The 16,911-nt window shown below is 40.5% G+C and overlaps 1 protein-coding gene across 1 annotated transcript in view; it reads left to right on the top strand.

Moving 5' to 3' along the window:
- Positions 1 to 16,911, top strand: part of GLIS3 (GLIS family zinc finger 3) — a 243,969-nt gene that overhangs the window by 193,518 nt on the left and 33,540 nt on the right. Inside the window, exon 9 of the mRNA XM_072151809.1 lies at positions 5,690 to 5,856. Within this exon, the coding sequence (XP_072007910.1) occupies positions 5,690 to 5,856 (167 nt within the window). The remainder of the gene's footprint in view (positions 1 to 5,689; positions 5,857 to 16,911) is intronic.

The raw sequence follows: 16,911 nt of genomic DNA, 5'->3' as shown, positions 1-16,911 counted from the left end.
TGTCTGAATGTCAGAGGTCTGATCCAATCATCTACTGGACCAGGAATCTGACATCTCATAAAAGATTTGCAGGCTATTTGATCCTTGATTGCTAGAAGTCTTATTTTGAGTTGCCTGGTATTTGTCTTGACTTTTGTATTTCTTAATACTTTGCCTATTTTCTGACTATCCATTTATTATTAATTCTGTACTGAACTGTCTTCCTGGTTATAACCCATATTTGGGTCAGAACCAGGCCATTCCCTTACAGCAGCATAACAGCTGCCAATCTTATTATTTATCCTCACTCTTAACAGTCAGTGGAAAGACCGTTTGAATAAGTGCCAAAGCTATTACCATCACAAGACGTGATTGTGTAGCAAGTGTTTTTATACCATCTTTGTCTTATATATATACGTTATTTTAGCTTTATTTCTTTTTCTAGCCATCTATCTTAGTGCTCATTCACAAAGCCACAAGGTGCTTGCTGGAAGGATCCTAGGCGAGCACAGGGCCCGAGAGGAGGAGGGGTTGAGGCTCTTCACCCCTCTTCCCTCCATAGGCAGATGATCGGCCGTACCGCAAATCTGACAAAATATTGGACATCGCCTATATTTTGCACCACACCCACCCAACTCGGTGTGTGATGAGACAATGTGTGCTCACCGCACAGTCACCGGGAAACACAGAAGTCTATGGGGGCTGTGATCTGATCGAAAATTATGTAAATGTACCCTTATAGTGTAAGCAGTGTTAAGGACTATATTAATGTAGGTCGCTTTCGTATGTGCCCCATTTTGCATACATACTTTGAATTAATTTTTTAAGCAGTATAGAGCACCCATTTAAGAAGGTTGAAATGGGTTAGTCAGTAAGAATTAAAGGGATTCTTTCAACCGGCATCATTTTCTTGTACCACCAGGCACAACCTAGCTTTACTGCACTTTTTCAGTGAAACAAGGTGTACAGATTTATTTGTGCATGGCACAGGCACCGGGAGCTAGTGAAGAAAAGTAATTGCTCTTTTCTGGCAAAATGAAACTTCTGACACAGGAATATGGGTTCGAAAATCAAGAAGCTTGAAGACCCTGACTGCATATTGTCACGACCGCACCTGAGATCCTTCGGCTTTCCCAGAAGCCACTCCAGAGTCTGTGGCTTTCCCAGAAGCCACTCCAGCCTCCAGCTTTCCAGAGCCGCTCCAGTCTCCGGCTTTCCCAGAAGCCAATCCAGCCTCCGGCTTACCAGAGCCGCTCTAGTCTCTGGCTTTTTAAAAAGTCTCTCCAGTCTCCGGCTTCCCAGAGCCATTCCTTTCTTCGGCCTTCCAAGTGCCATTTCAGGTTCCACGGCTGTCGGTCCCTGTGTCCCGTCACCTTGAAGAATTGGAGGAGACGGAAGAAGAAGAGGGGCCCTAAGGGGGGGGGTACTGTCACAGCCGCGCTCCTCTCGGGTACACCCGTGCCCTTCCATGTGGCGCAGCACGCCCGGACTTACCTCTCCAGTGCTCCTGCTTCCCGACTAGGCCACATCCTGGCTCCAGGCCACGCGCATACCCGCTTTCTAAGGCGCACGCGCCAGCTCTCCTAGCCTTGAAGGGGCAGCGTCCTCCTGATTGGTGCTGGCTGATCTGGCCTCGCCCTGGAGTGTGTCTTCCAGCGTTTCCAGACTCCTCTGTGTTTCTCCAGCATTTCCAGACGCCTACGTGTATCCTGTCTCCAGCGTTCCCAGACGCTCCTGGTGGCTCCCGTGTTCCTGCATTCCCAGATGCCTCCAAGCCACCAGCTCTCTTCCAGGACCTCTCCGTTTCTGCCCGCCTGGGTCCTGTGCCAGCTACTGCATGCTTGCCTGCTGTGAGTTCCAGCTCATCCTTCCAAGCTGCATTCCTGCTGTCATCCCAGGCTCGGACTGTGTACTGCTACGCCTGTTTCCCTTGCTGCCACCATGGGCCTAGTCGCACCCGTGGAATGACCAGGTGGCACCCTGCCGCAACAAGACCATCCCGCTTTGCGGCGGGCTTTGGTGAAGACCAGGTGCCACTTACACTCTGGTCCTAGGTGTCAGCTAGTACCATCTACACACTCTTCCCACAGAGACTCTTGTTCCGTTGTCTGTGTACCCTTTACACATATCCAAAAAGGTTTTTAAATTTATCACTGGAAGTTAGCCATTTCTGAAGAAACAGTTTAGTTTCTTAAATGGATTTCCTTTGGCAAAAATACTGTTGACCTGCCTTAGGATAAGTCATCCACATCAGATTTATGAGAGATGATGCCTGACAACTTCCCCAATTATTTTTTTTTATATAACTGCAAAACCAAGCACTGGCACCATTCACTACAAAGGACTTAATTGCGATGTGGGCCATTGAGGTAGCAGTAGCACTTGTCCATCTAATCGGAGGGGTAGCAAACATTTTTTGAGCGAAAAGCAATATGATGTATTTGCAGAACTTGTCCCAATGGCATTGTCACTGGGAATAAGCCACCTTTATTCTGTGACCTTTACACAGAATTGCAAAGCCTTGTATTGCTTTAAGGGTGAAAATACAATGAATGTTAGCTTTAAAAGATAGATGTGAATGCAGTACATCTGCTCCATGGCATGATCGTCTTGTCACATACTTCATCATTCATAACTATTTATGCTTTTTAGTTTTACATAACATTCAGTTCAGTGAATGGCCCTGAAGTAGTGCTGAGTTAACTTGTATTAAGTGTTCCACTTGGCTTGCTTTATACTTTAGAGATGGGCTTGCCAGCTGCCTTCTGGTTTTGTTTAATACATTGTGCAGTCCAACTGAAACTGGAACAGCAAAATGAAAACCATCAACAGCAACTAACGGGTATTCCCTTAACACACAAAGAGCCTTATATGGATTCAAATAGTGCCTTTCAGTGGAATAAAATGCAATATAATTCTAAAGGGGCTGTATGTTTCAGAGTATTGATATATTTCCATGTTTTAATGGGTGCACGATATACAGTGTGCCAGTCAATACACTTTTTCCTGATCTGCTTGCTTCAATTATGATTTTGATATGTAGCATACAATGCTACATAAGGTTATATCACCTTCACCTCATAGTCTGATGTGGGTATGAATAGTTTTTTAAATTATTTTCTCCTAAAACAGAATTGTGTGTTGAATTATTCTATTTGTGTGGTTCCAAATGTGAATATACTTAACGGGTGGTAAACCACCCAAGACTTTGGACTGAAAACGAATATATATTATAAACACACGTCTCATGTAGTATGACTACATTTCACAAGATTATTCCAGTATGATACATTTCATTCACACACTTTTCCCATTATATATTGTGTTCTATTTTTATCATATTTTTATTTGTAATTATTATTGCAAATCATCAATTTAAAATAGTTAAATATAGGAAATATGCTCTAACAAGAAAATTTTTACCTGATCATTAATTTAAGAAGAGTATACAACAAGAACTATGTTTTCTCTTTGCACACTTTGAACCCTCTGTATCTTCTTATACAGTGGAGAAGCTTCCACTCTGCGCTCTTCATATATTTAAACACTTTCACCTTCGTTATTCAACCCAAGTGCCAGTGACAGTATGAATATAGTAGAAAACCATTGTGTTACTCTGCTCAGTTTAAAGTGACCAGCTTTATCAAAAATACCACAAGTTACATCTAGACTTAAAATGCATATATGTAATTAAAATACATTGTGGCCATGGTCTATGATAAAATCATCTGCCATAATGGGGTTCCCCTTCACATAGCAATATCTCAACGATCCAATACATACGGGATAAGTGCATCAAATATATCAGACCCCACAAACAACACCATACCCCATATATGTACCCCACGTGGTGTTGTTTGTATGGTCTCCCCTCATCACTTGGACCTTATATATTTGGTGACTTTGTTCCCATGCAATTTTTCTATGATATTTAGGTATTGGTAGCCCTTGTTTTGTTGCATACAACTGTATTGATATATTTGATGCACTTGATCTTGTATGTATTGGATCCTTGGGAAATTACCATGTGAAGGGGAATTCCTGTATGGCAGATGATCTTATCATGGACCATGGGCAGAATCTTTTTTACTTGCATATATGCCTTTTAATGTGTCTGTTGTGCGTCTATGAAGTAATAAAAATGATGGAAGTTTATTGGGTGTGCAGAGTGCTATTGTGTCCTAGTTCTTGTTGTTTGGGGCAGATATTAACCTGAATATTCTCCATTTAGTCACTGCAAACTTAAAAAGCAGCAACGAGCACCCTCTTGCCTCAAGGTTACAATATATATAGTATTAATATTCATTTTGAATTTGCATTAGAGTATCGTGTATCAGTGGTATATCTAATCTAATTATTGCTAGGTAGTAGTACCTTTGAGATCGAAGGATAAAAAAATGTCATGTTTTGTTTTAGACTAGGGCCACACTTCATAAAGTTCACCAATGTAAGCCACCCTTATCATAATGTTTTGTGTTATGATCACTTTGCACTGCAAGTTTTGATCCTAGGGTCTGAACATGATTTCTTTCAATCTCTTCCACTATGCTTCTACTAGATTGTGCCAGGTTAGCCCCATGCAAACTGTTATTGAGTAATCCCCTGCAAATACTTGCCATATGTGCCCAATTTTAGTTACAAAACTATTACAATCTTTTCTTTTACATGTGCCCAGAAGCCTTAACAACTACTTCACATGGGATAGTCACCTGACCCCAATGAAATCTTAAGATTCACTTGACAACAATGTATATGGCCACCTTAAAGAGCACCTTTTACCACCTTTGTCAAATCCAACTCTACGCATCCCTAATTATTCATTGTTATACTGATTTCCACATGAAGAAGATGAGAAAAGGGCCTATTTAAAATTGAACCCAGCCTACGATGAAAATATCTAGGTCTACTGAGTAGAAAATACTTGACCACTTATCACTTTCTTCTACTAAGTTTCACAGCATACGTTCTAATCTAATACACATGTGTTTCTGTTTCTTACGCAAATTGTAAAGCAATGCACATCATAAGATTAGCTGAAAGCTCAAATTCAATAATGCAGAAAGATTTAGTAACCTGGAAATGTTTATTAGTTTACAGTCTGTTGAAAAAACTAGCTTCTTTGTAAAGTGTAAATTTGCTGAATTTCTAAAATTCAGCTATATGCAAGTACACCTTTCATGCAACCCATTTCTGCATTATGAACCCCATGTCGTAAACAGTAATATTGCAGTTTAAAATGTTTTACAATTTCATAAATGTCTTCTTTTTTGTCGCAAAAAAAGTTGCCCGAAGCACCCTTCTTGGAGCTTCTCCAAAGGCCTCTTTAATAGCCATTGCTCTACTGCTTCCTAGCATAGATAAAAAAAATTCTGGACTTTTGGTCCATTTCCCAACCAATCAATACGAATATTAAAATGGGGGGTGACAGACGGTCTTCTCAAGCCCAGGACCACCCAAATGACTGTAAAGAGCCTGTTTAGCAAAGTTTCAGATTAGGCTCTTTACTGTAAGATGGACGGTCCTGGACTGGAGAAGACAACATGTGTGTCTTTCTTCTTGCACTTCCGTAAGAGTTCTGGGTAAGTGCCCTGGACAATTTATCGAACTTCAATAAAAGTAAATGTATGTATTTTTGTTCAAGGATGTAATTATATGATATTGACTTATTTTTAGTTGACATTAAACTGATATACACTCTGCTTAATTTTAGATTTTCACCTCATCATATAAGCCCAAGAAGATTTAATGCACCCTCCACTATGATGTCCAAAAGAACACCACAACCACCCCAAGTGCAGCAGACCGGGGCATCTTATTCTAAGACATATCCTGCAATAGCTAATGCCTCAGTTCAACCAAATAGTCTTCATGTTCAAGGTGAGAAACACTAACATATACTACTGTATGCATATAATTTCTACTATATTTTTGACATGTTTTCCTGTCGATAAAAACAATGCAAACTGAATAACCCATTAGTTTATACCTTTTGATAGTTGATGAGAATAGCAATAGCAACTATGAAACTACTTAGGTGGTCCATAAAGACTACTTATGGTTTAGCACAAAACACAAAAAAAATATATTGTGGTGAGGCCAAGTGTAATAACGTGGAGTATGTTATACATGCAAACATTTTATCAGTTAATAGTTGCAGCAGTTCATAGATGAGAAATGTAAATGCTGAAAGTTTTTTTTATCCTTTGACTAGACACAATTGCATTGTGAATTCTGCAAGTGTAGTCAACAGCCCCCTGAAACTGCTGTTTATAGTTAAGAGAGATGGGTTAGGGAGAAATTCAAGATGGAAAGCGAGTCAGAAGATACCCCTTCCTTGGCAAAGTCCAGCAAACACTTATTAGCGCTGTTTGGATTGATTTTATCAGTATGTCTGCTGCAATGAACGGTAAAATAGGTAGAAATCTATGCTTCCTTCCCTCTGGAGATATCTTGAGGTGTGTATAATGTGTAAGAAGCTTTTCCCTCTGCATCAATGTCTTTCAGGTATTCAATGTAGATGTGGAACAGTACCTTAAATCTGGTTAGCGATGTAATAACAAGGTAAGATCATCAGGTTCTCCATGTGTCACTGGCTCTGCGATGTTTACGTGGATCCCATGTTTCCACTTGCGGTATGCAGCGGGCATAGTGGAAACATGGGATCCACGTGAACATCGCAGAGCCAGTGACACATGGAGAACCTGATGATCTTACCTTGTTATTACATCGCTTACCAGATTTAAGGTACTGTCCCACATCTACATTGAATACCTGAAAGACGTTGATGCAGAGGGAAAAGCTTCTTAGACAATTTGTGACTATAAGGAATACTGGACTCCCATTCCTTCCCTTCTCTCATTGCGCCGTCATTTCTGAACAACTAGCCTGATCTTTAGTTTCCAAAATCTTGTTTTATTTTTCTGTGTATAATGTGTAACTAGCTGGGTGTCTTCAATGTAGCTTTATGTGGAAAACCATTAGTTAAGTTGTTATGCTTGATTCAATAAGGTTCATGAAAAATTAAAATCTTTAAATCGATACTGTCAACATAGATAACTCTTATAAGCCATAGCCAGTAACTTATCAGGTAGATTAACACCTTCAATCCATGTTCCTTTTATCGCTCAGTTTAGTGGCATCATCAAGAAAATCAGCTTGTAAATATTAAAAAAAAAGGTGCATTAAGTCATTGAGGTAGAAATTTAAGGTCTCATTTCTCACAACACACACTATGATTGATGTCACTAGCTCGCTCTCCGGAAGAACATGAGTGCTCTATACCCTAGATAGGTTTCTTCAATGTGTCTTTATGTGGCATACCAGTAGTTGAGTTGTGATACTTTATTCAATAAGGTTTACAAGAAATTTAAACCTTTAAAAGGATGCTGTCAACAGAAATAACTGTTACAAGCCACAACCAGTAACTTATCAGGTAGATTAAGACCTTCAATCCACGTTCCTTTTATGGCTTATTGTGGTGGCGTCATATAGAAAATCAACTTTGTCGATTGTTGCATAAGGTCATGGAGGCAAATTCGAGCTCTCTTGTCTTGCAACACCCACTGTTATTGATGTCACTAGCTTGAACTCCTGAAGGCACATGGTGCTCTGTTCCAGGGAGAGCTTGACTTCATTACTCAACTCTCTGCCTCCGTGACTTTATGTAACTCATTTACATATTACTTCAAAATTGATTTTCTGGATGAAGCCACACTATGCCTTAAAAGAAACATGACTTTGAAGGAGTTATTTTGCTTGACAAGGTACATTGGGTTAATTTATGTTAACAGTTTCCCTTTAACAAATTTAAGCTCAGGTACAGGCAGACACATATTTTCACTTGTTTCAAAGGCAAATACCCAGAAAGTGTTAGTGATTCGGCAGGCCAAGTTGACACACTCCCTTTAATTATCAAGATAGAATATACAAGTTACTTTTTCTCTTTTTCAGAAAAGAACATTATTTAATTTACATGAAGTAATTCATATGCCTTTTTCAAACATTGTCCCTGGGATTTTATCCATAACGTAACAAGTTTACAATTTATTCCGGGATATCTGTCATATTCTCCTCATTGTACAACAATAGTGAGAAACTTACAACTGACATATAAATTATGAGCATAGTGCTCAGCATGGGTTTATGAGCTGATGGGAAATCTATGGTTGCCTGCTGTAAGTTCACAATTGTTCCAATATATGAGTTTACAGAAAAGCAGTCAAGTCTAAATGTCATATAGTCTACAATAAGAACAGATTGTGCAATGTACAGGGCAAACTGTTGGCAGGTGTTATTTGTGTTTCAGATATTATCACTCTTTATACCACTAAGTGAACACTTGTCCAGTGTATCTTTTTCTCAATCGTTATTTATTTTATAGTTTAATATGTGCTTAGTTGAACTCCCTTAGTTTAGAGTAAGATCACACTACTAACCCTTCATTAGATAGATATTATATACAGCCAGTGCCCCTCATGGATAACATATACTGCAAGACCACCACCCATGTATACTATAGACAGCCAGTACCCTCATAGGTAGTATATACTGCCAGATCACCACCTATAGATAGTATATATTGCCAGATCACTACCCATAGATAGTATATACTGCCAGACCAACCCCCATAGATAGTATATACTGCCAGACCACCCCCCTATAGATGGTTTATACAGCTAGTGCCCCTCATAGATAGTATATAGTGACAGACCACCACCCATACATAGTATATGCAGTCAGTAACCCCCTATATATAGTATATATACAGCTGGACATCCCCATGTATGGTATACACAGACAGGACCAAATAGATAGTATATATACTGCCAAATTAGCTCCATAGATAGTATATAAAGCCAGACCCCCCATAGATAGTATGCCACAAACCTTCCATAGATAGTATATACTGCCAATATGCTCCCCATAGATATAATCTGTCTAACCCCTATAGATAGTATATAAAATGTCACATAACCCCCATAGTATTTACTGCGAAAACACCACCCATAGATAGTATATACAGCCAATACCCACTATAGATAGTATATACTGCCAGGATCCCCATAGATATATATACTTCCAGTCCCCTCCTGTTGTATAATATATATATATACTGCCAGATACCACCATAGATGGTATATACTGCCACTACCCTCCCCATAGATAGTATATATCTATGGGGTTTAGGCCGAAATGTTCACCCCACACTTTTCAAAATACACTTATTAATCCCCACATACAGGAGCCATTTTCTGCTGGCTGCTGTGTGTAAGCTCTGAGCTTTGATTGGTTGCTAGTATGAGACAGCTTATGTGTGAGGTAATACGGATAGGGATACAAATAGACGGGATGCAGAAATGGGGGGGTAAAACTTCCAGTTACCCAATCAGAGATCAGCTGTAATTTTATAAACTGCATTGGGAATATGAAATTTGAGCTCTGATTGGTTACCATGGGCAACTAGTACAGTTCTGTTCTCAGACACTTCTGATAAATCTCCACATAGACAAAGTGACAGTCAGAGAAAGAGACAGTCAGAGGCAAATACAGAGACCTTTACAGTCATAGACAGACAAAGACAGAGAAAACTGGAGACAGAGACAGTCAGAGACAGACGGAAACAGTCAGAGACAGACGGAGACTGACAGAGACAGTCAGAGGTAAACCAAGACTGTCGAAGGCAGCAACGGTCAGAGACCGAGACGGTCAGAAACAGTCAGAGATAGACAGAGACAGAGTGAGATGTTCAGAGACAGTCAGAAACAGTCAGTCAGAGAAAGAGACACACAGAGACGGTCAGAGAGAGAGAGAGCAAGAGAGACAGTAAGAGAAAGATAGATACATATAAAATATTTTTTGTTGACATATTCTATTTTGTTTTAGCTAAGAGCAGTTATTTACTAGGTACTTAGTAGGTAGATAATATATACATCCAGTACCGCCTTATAGATAGTATATATAGCCAGTAACACCCACAGATTAAATCAGGGTCAGACTCCTGCTGTCCCGCTGCCGGACCAAGCCTACAGCAGTCCGTCATTTTCATGAGGGGGTGGTCCGAGGAGGTGGTGACTGCAGCATGAAGCTGAGGAAAGGAGAGCACTCATCTCTGCAGATTAGGCAACACAAAAATTTTAGGTTCCTCACTTCATCATCATCTCCTCCAACTTCTTATCACAAACTAAAAGTTTTCCTGCTCTCCTTTATAAGGGGATAATTATGCCATAGTAACAGTGCCCCCACAGTAGCCAATATAATAACAGTAACCTCATAGTAGATAATGTAATACAGGGCCCCATAGTATTCAGTCTAGTATTGAGTCCCCTAGTAACCAATATAGTACAGGGCTCCTTGTAACCAATATAGTACAGAGCCCCCTAAATGCCAATATAGTAACAGTTCCAAGATAGTAGCCAATACAGTACAGGGCCCCCATAGTAGCCACAATAGTAGCTGTGCCCCCTTATTAGCAAAAAGAGTAACAGTGCCCCCATAGTAGCCAATATAGTAACAGAGCTTCCCTAGTAGCCAATATAGTACAGGGCCCCCTAAGTAGACAAAAATTAGAAGGTAACACTTATCTCTGGCTCACTTCACTGCATCTGATGTCCGTGGCCTGAACACAACCCGCGTGACTCCAAGGTTTCTCTGGTGGGCCAGTCTGACACTGGATAATTCATACACTCAGACTCCTCATAGATGGTATATTTTCTGCCAGATACCCATGTGATAATGTCATGCCGGCCTGTGCCATACCAGTGAACACAGATAGGTCATTCTGCCCCATAGCACATGTGGCTCCAAGTATAGTGCTCCCTTTGACATTTGGGTTTGACAGCCCTGCCCTAGATGATATGTGTAGTGGATGCTTAGCATGTCCTACTACTAGAGATATCTTTGTGGGAAGATTGATTATAATCGGTTACAGCGTTTTCCCCATGGATGTGCTAGTGATGTTTGTTCTTGCTTGCAAAAGTGTACATTTTTCGAGCAGTAGGACTTCTCTCCTGACAACTCAGTGTTAAGGTCATGGCCCCACTTAGCATGATTTGTTGGACCTGCTGCAGATTACAGCCACTCATTATTTATGGCCTCATGCATGTTTTACCATTTCATTTCCAAAGACCCAGTTTGTATTCCAACGCTGTTTAGGATGACTAGAATGAATGATACATTCACGTGTTATACATTCTAGTTACTTGTTTACAGTAGCTCATGCATTCTTTGTTTTAATATGAGGTTATTTAATCTGTAATAATGTAGCTGAAATGTGTTGCTCCATTAAACTTCTGATAGGCAGAAGGGTTAATTCTTTTCTACTTCTCCAACCTTAATTCCTAGGAGAGGAGTATACAATAAGGGCCAGATCCTCTTAATGATGGATGCTAATAATTACAGTTGTTTCATTACCCATATCATTTTTCATTTTTTCCATGAAAAAAAAATGTTACGTGTATAACTGTATGTAACTGGGAAATATGTTTTCTTCAGCTTATGGTTTATAGATGGGAAATATAAAGACATGTCAGCATATGAATGGAATCTATTTCATAAAAGAAAAAAGCTGCTTACTTCCAAAAACATTGCCGCACATATACCTGGGTTGTGCTGAGTATTGTAGTTCAACAAAAGGGATGAAACTTTGCACAATGCTGTACACTGCAGGCGTGGTGCTATTTTGGGAAAAAGAAGACATGTATTTTGATCATTTATAACCCCTTTTGAAAGCAGTATACAGTATTTTTTCTCATAGGATACAACTCTTTTCCGTTTTCACATGTATACAATAAATTGTTCTTGCTATAGAAAACACAGAAAAAGCTGACACAACATAAAGGGGTTGTCCGCTTTATGAAAATAATTTAAATTGTTTGTGAAATGAAAAGTTATACAATTTTCCAATAAACATTATGTATCAATCCCTAATGGATTTTGAGATCTTTGATTGTTACCCTAAAGGAAGCTTCATTATTACTTCCAGTGCATAGAAATGTTTTTTATGGTCATGTGATGTCACACAGGTGCATAGCTCGTCATATCACAGAGAGTAATCAGAGCCGTGTGATGCTAATGACTTGTGCACCTGTGTTACATCACATGACAATTGACAGATTTCTTTCCACAGGAAGTAAACAGCTTTATATAGAAGGACAGCAAGCAGAGATCTAGAAAACCATGAGGAATTGATGTTGGCAAATTGTATAACTTTACATGATACAAGCAAAATTAATTGTTTGCCGAAAGTCGACAACTCCTTTATCCCGACCAGGGCCATACTATTATGGTGCACATTATGGTGCCAACTCACAAGCGGAGGCAGCACCACATAGAATGCTTGTCAGTTTACAACTGGAGATTCCTTTAACTGCGGCATATAAGGGGCTTCTAATGGGGGGTCCACCGTTCCATTGATAGCAGCCCCTGGGTTTGGGGAATGTCCTGGGTCTGTGCGTTCTTCTATGGAAGTATACGCAGCATTCTCAGTGGATTAGATAGTACAGTGCCATACATTTGTTAGCTTCATATGAGCTTGAACAAGCAATCAGAGAATCACACCAACCTGTCAAAAAAAGTTTTAAAACAATAACGTTTTTAAAAATATAATTAAATAAAGTAAAAGTCCCTTAAACCCATCTAATAATGTACCAAAAAACCCACATTTCTTATATCACTGCATCTGTAAGACTAACTGAACAATAACTCAGAAACATTATTGGACCTGCTTAGGGAATGCCGTAAAAAAAAACTGTAAAAATAGCAAAAATATAAATTCTTCATCAAAACCCTTCACAAAAAATGTTCTAAAAAGGGACCAGAAAAAGATACAAGTGGTAAAATGGTACCACCGAAGAACAACTTGTCATGAAAAAAATAACACACTAAAGAGTTTGAAGTATTTGTAAATAAAGTACATCTCATCCCATAAAAAATAAGCCTTCATATGGCAAATTTGCCCAACTAATGTAAAGATTGCCTTAAAAAAGTGACAGTACAAATCAGCTCTGAAATGTGCAGCTTCCCTTCAAGGCCATGGAATGTGACAAAACAGCATTTACACATATATAGTATTGGCATAGTTGGGAGAAAAAGTGTATCAAACTTTGTGCAGCATTTTGGTATTTTATCTATTGTGAATATGTGCATTTTCTGAAAAATACATTCATTTAGCAAAAAAATTACAATTTCAAAACTGAACCTCCATTTTATTTTAACCCCTGTGAAATATTTAAAGAGTTAACAATTAGAGATGAGCGAACATGCTCGTCCGAGCTTGATGCTCGGTCGAGCATTAGGGTACTCGAAACTGCTCGTTACTCGGACGAATACTTCGCCCGCTCGAGAAAATGGCAGCTCCCGCCGTTTTGCTTTTTGGCGGCCAGAAACAGAGCCAATCACAAGCCAGGAGACTCTGCACTCCACCCAGCATGACGTGGTACCCTTACACGTCGATAGCAGTGGTTGGCTGGCCAGATCAGGTGACCCTGGGATAGACTAGCCGCTGGCCGCGCTGCTCGGATCATTCTGTCTCTGGATGCCGCTAGGGAGAGAGCTGCTGCTGGTCAGGGAAAGCGTTAGGGTGTTCTATTAGCTTACTGTTAGGCAGGAGTGATTCTCAAAGAACCCAACAGCCCTTCTTAGGGCTACAATAACGTTCTACTTTTTTTATTTTAATTTGCATCTTTTACCATTTTGTGAGGAATTAGCAGGGGGACTTGCTACCGTTGTGTTTAGCTCTTAGTGGCACACATATCCATAGCAAAGACCGAAGTGGGAAAATTCAGTAGGGGTTGGATTTCTATTAGGCAATAACTCAGTGTCATCTCATCTGGCATAGTAGTGTGCTTCCTTTGATACTTGGCTAGAAAATAGCCATAGGAGAATACAAACAGCTTCTTGAAGCCTACAGTAGCGTTCTATATATTTGATTTCTGGTTGATCTGCTGGTGGCTGTAGTTTCTGCAGTGCATGTACTTGCCAATTCTGAGCAATTTGTAGTGAGACTTGCGACCGCTGTGTTCTGCGCTTAGTGGCGCACATATCCATAGCAAAGGCCGAAGTGGCAAAATTCAGTAGGGGTTGGATTTCTATTAGGCAATAACTCAGTGTCATCTCATCTGGCATAGTAGTGTGCTTCCTTTGATACTTGGCTAGAAAATAGCCATAGGAGAATACAAACAGCTTCTTGAAGCCTACAGTAGCGTTCTATATATTTGATTTCTGGTTGATCTGCTGGTGGCTGTAGTTTCTGCAGTGCATGTACTTGCCAATTCTGAGCAATTTGTAGTGAGACTTGCGACCGCTGTGTTCTGCGCTTAGTGGCGCACATATCCATAGCAAAGGCCGAAGTGGCAAAATTCAGTAGGGGTTGGATTTCTATTAGGCAATAACTCAGTGTCATCTCATCTGGCATAGTAGTGTGCTTCCTTTGATACTTGGCTAGAAAATAGCCATAGGAGAATACAAACAGCTTCTTGAAGCCTACAGTAGCGTTCTATATATTTGATTTCTGGTTGATCTGCTGGTGGCTGTAGTTTCTGCAGTGCATGTACTTGCCAATTCTGAGCAATTTGTAGTGAGACTTGCGACCGCTGTGTTCTGCGCTTAGTGGCGCACATATCCATAGCAAAGGCCGAAGTGGGAAAATTCAGTAGGGGTTGGATTTCTATTAGGCAATAACTCAGTGTCATCTCATCTGGCATAGTAGTGTGCTTCCTTTGATACTTGGCTAGAAAATAGCCATAGGAGAATACAAACAGCTTCTTGAAGCCTACAGTAGCGTTCTATATATTTGATTTCTGGTTGATCTGCTGGTGGCTGTAGTTTCTGCAGTGCATGTACTTGCCAATTCTGAGCAATTTGTAGTGAGACTTGCGACCGCTGTGTTCTGCGCTTAGTGGCGCACATATCCATAGCAAAGGCCGAAGTGGGAAAATTCAGTAGGGGTTGGATTTCTATTAGGCAATAACTCAGTGTCATCTCATCTGGCATAGTAGTGTGCTTCCTTTGATACTTGGCTAGAAAATAGCCATAGGAGAATACAAACAGCTTCTTGAAGCCTACAGTAGCGTTCTATATATTTGATTTCTGGTTGATCTGCTGGTGGCTGTAGTTTCTGCAGTGCATGTACTTGCCAATTCTGAGCAATTTGTAGTGAGACTTGCGACCGCTGTGTTCTGCGCTTAGTGGCGCACATATCCATAGCAAAGGCCGAAGTGGGAAAATTCAGTAGGGGTTGGATTTCTATTAGGCAATAACTCAGTGTCATCTCATCTGGCATAGTAGTGTGCTTCCTTTGATACTTGGCTAGAAAATAGCCATAGGAGAATACAAACAGCTTCTTGAAGCCTACAGTAGCGTTCTATATATTTGATTTCTGGTTGATCTGCTGGTGGCTGTAGTTTCTGCAGTGCATGTACTTGCCAATTCTGAGCAATTTGTAGTGAGACTTGCGACCGCTGTGTTCTGCGCTTAGTGGCGCACATATCCATAGCAAAGGCCGAAGTGGGAAAATTCAGTAGGGGTTGGATTTCTATTAGGCAATAACTCAGTGTCATCTCATCTGGCATAGTAGTGTGCTTCCTTTGATACTTGGCTAGAAAATAGCCATAGGAGAATACAAACAGCTTCTTGAAGCCTACAGTAGCGTTCTATATATTTGATTTCTGGTTGATCTGCTGGTGGCTGTAGTTTCTGCAGTGCATGTACTTGCCAATTCTGAGCAATTTGTAGTGAGACTTGCGACCGCTGTGTTCTGCGCTTAGTGGCGCACATATCCATAGCACAGGCCGAAGTGGGAAAATTCAGTAGGGGTTGGATTTCTATTAGGCAATAACTCAGTGTCATCTCATCTGGCATAGTAGTGTGCTTCCTTTGATACTTGGCTAGAAAATAGCCATAGGAGAATACAAACAGCTTCTTGAAGCCTACAGTAGCGTTCTATATATTTGATTTCTGGTTGATCTGCTGGTGGCTGTAGTTTCTGCAGTGCATGTACTTGCCAATTCTGAGCAATTTGTAGTGAGACTTGCGACCGCTGTGTTCTGCGCTTAGTGGCGCACATATCCATAGCAAAGGCCGAAGTGGCAAAATTCAGTAGGGGTTGGATTTCTATTAGGCAATAACTCAGTGTCATCTCATCTGGCATAGTAGTGTGCTTCCTTTGATACTTGGCTAGAAAATAGCCATAGGAGAATACAAACAGCTTCTTGAAGCCTACAGTAGCGTTCTATATATTTGATTTCTGGTTGATCTGCTGGTGGCTGTAGTTTCTGCAGTGCATGTACTTGCCAATTCTGAGCAATTTGTAGTGAGACTTGCGACCGCTGTGTTCTGCGCTTAGTGGCGCACATATCCATAGCAAAGGCCGAAGTGGGAAAATTCAGTAGGGGTTGGATTTCTATTAGGCAATAACTCAGTGTCATCTCATCTGGCATAGTAGTGTGCTTCCTTTGATACTTGGCTAGAAAATAGCCATAGGAGAATACAAACAGCTTCTTGAAGCCTACAGTAGCGTTCTATATATTTGATTTCTGGTTGATCTGCTGGTGGCTGTAGTTTCTGCAGTGCATGTACTTGCCAATTCTGAGCAATTTGTAGTGAGACTTGCGACCGCTGTGTTCTGCGCTTAGTGGCGCACATATCCATAGCAAAGGCCGAAGTGGGAAAATTCAGTAGGGGTTGGATTTCTATTAGGCAATAACTCAGTGTCATCTCATCTGGCATAGTAGTGTGCTTCCTTTGATACTTGGCTAGAAAATAGCCATAGGAGAATACAAACAGCTTCTTGAAGCCTACAGTAGCGTTCTATATATTTGATTTCTGGTTGATCTGCTGGTGGCTGTAGTTTCTGCAGTGCATGTACTTGCCAATTCTGAGCAATTTGTAGTGAGACTTGCGACCGCTGTGTTCTGCGCTTAGTGGCGCACATATCCA

This window comes from Engystomops pustulosus, chromosome 1 (genome assembly GCF_040894005.1).
Source record: "Engystomops pustulosus chromosome 1, aEngPut4.maternal, whole genome shotgun sequence".
Lineage (NCBI taxonomy): Eukaryota > Metazoa > Chordata > Amphibia > Anura > Leptodactylidae > Engystomops > Engystomops pustulosus.
The sequence above is the reverse complement of the archived record's forward strand: the minus strand, read 5'-3'. Positions and strand labels throughout refer to the sequence as shown.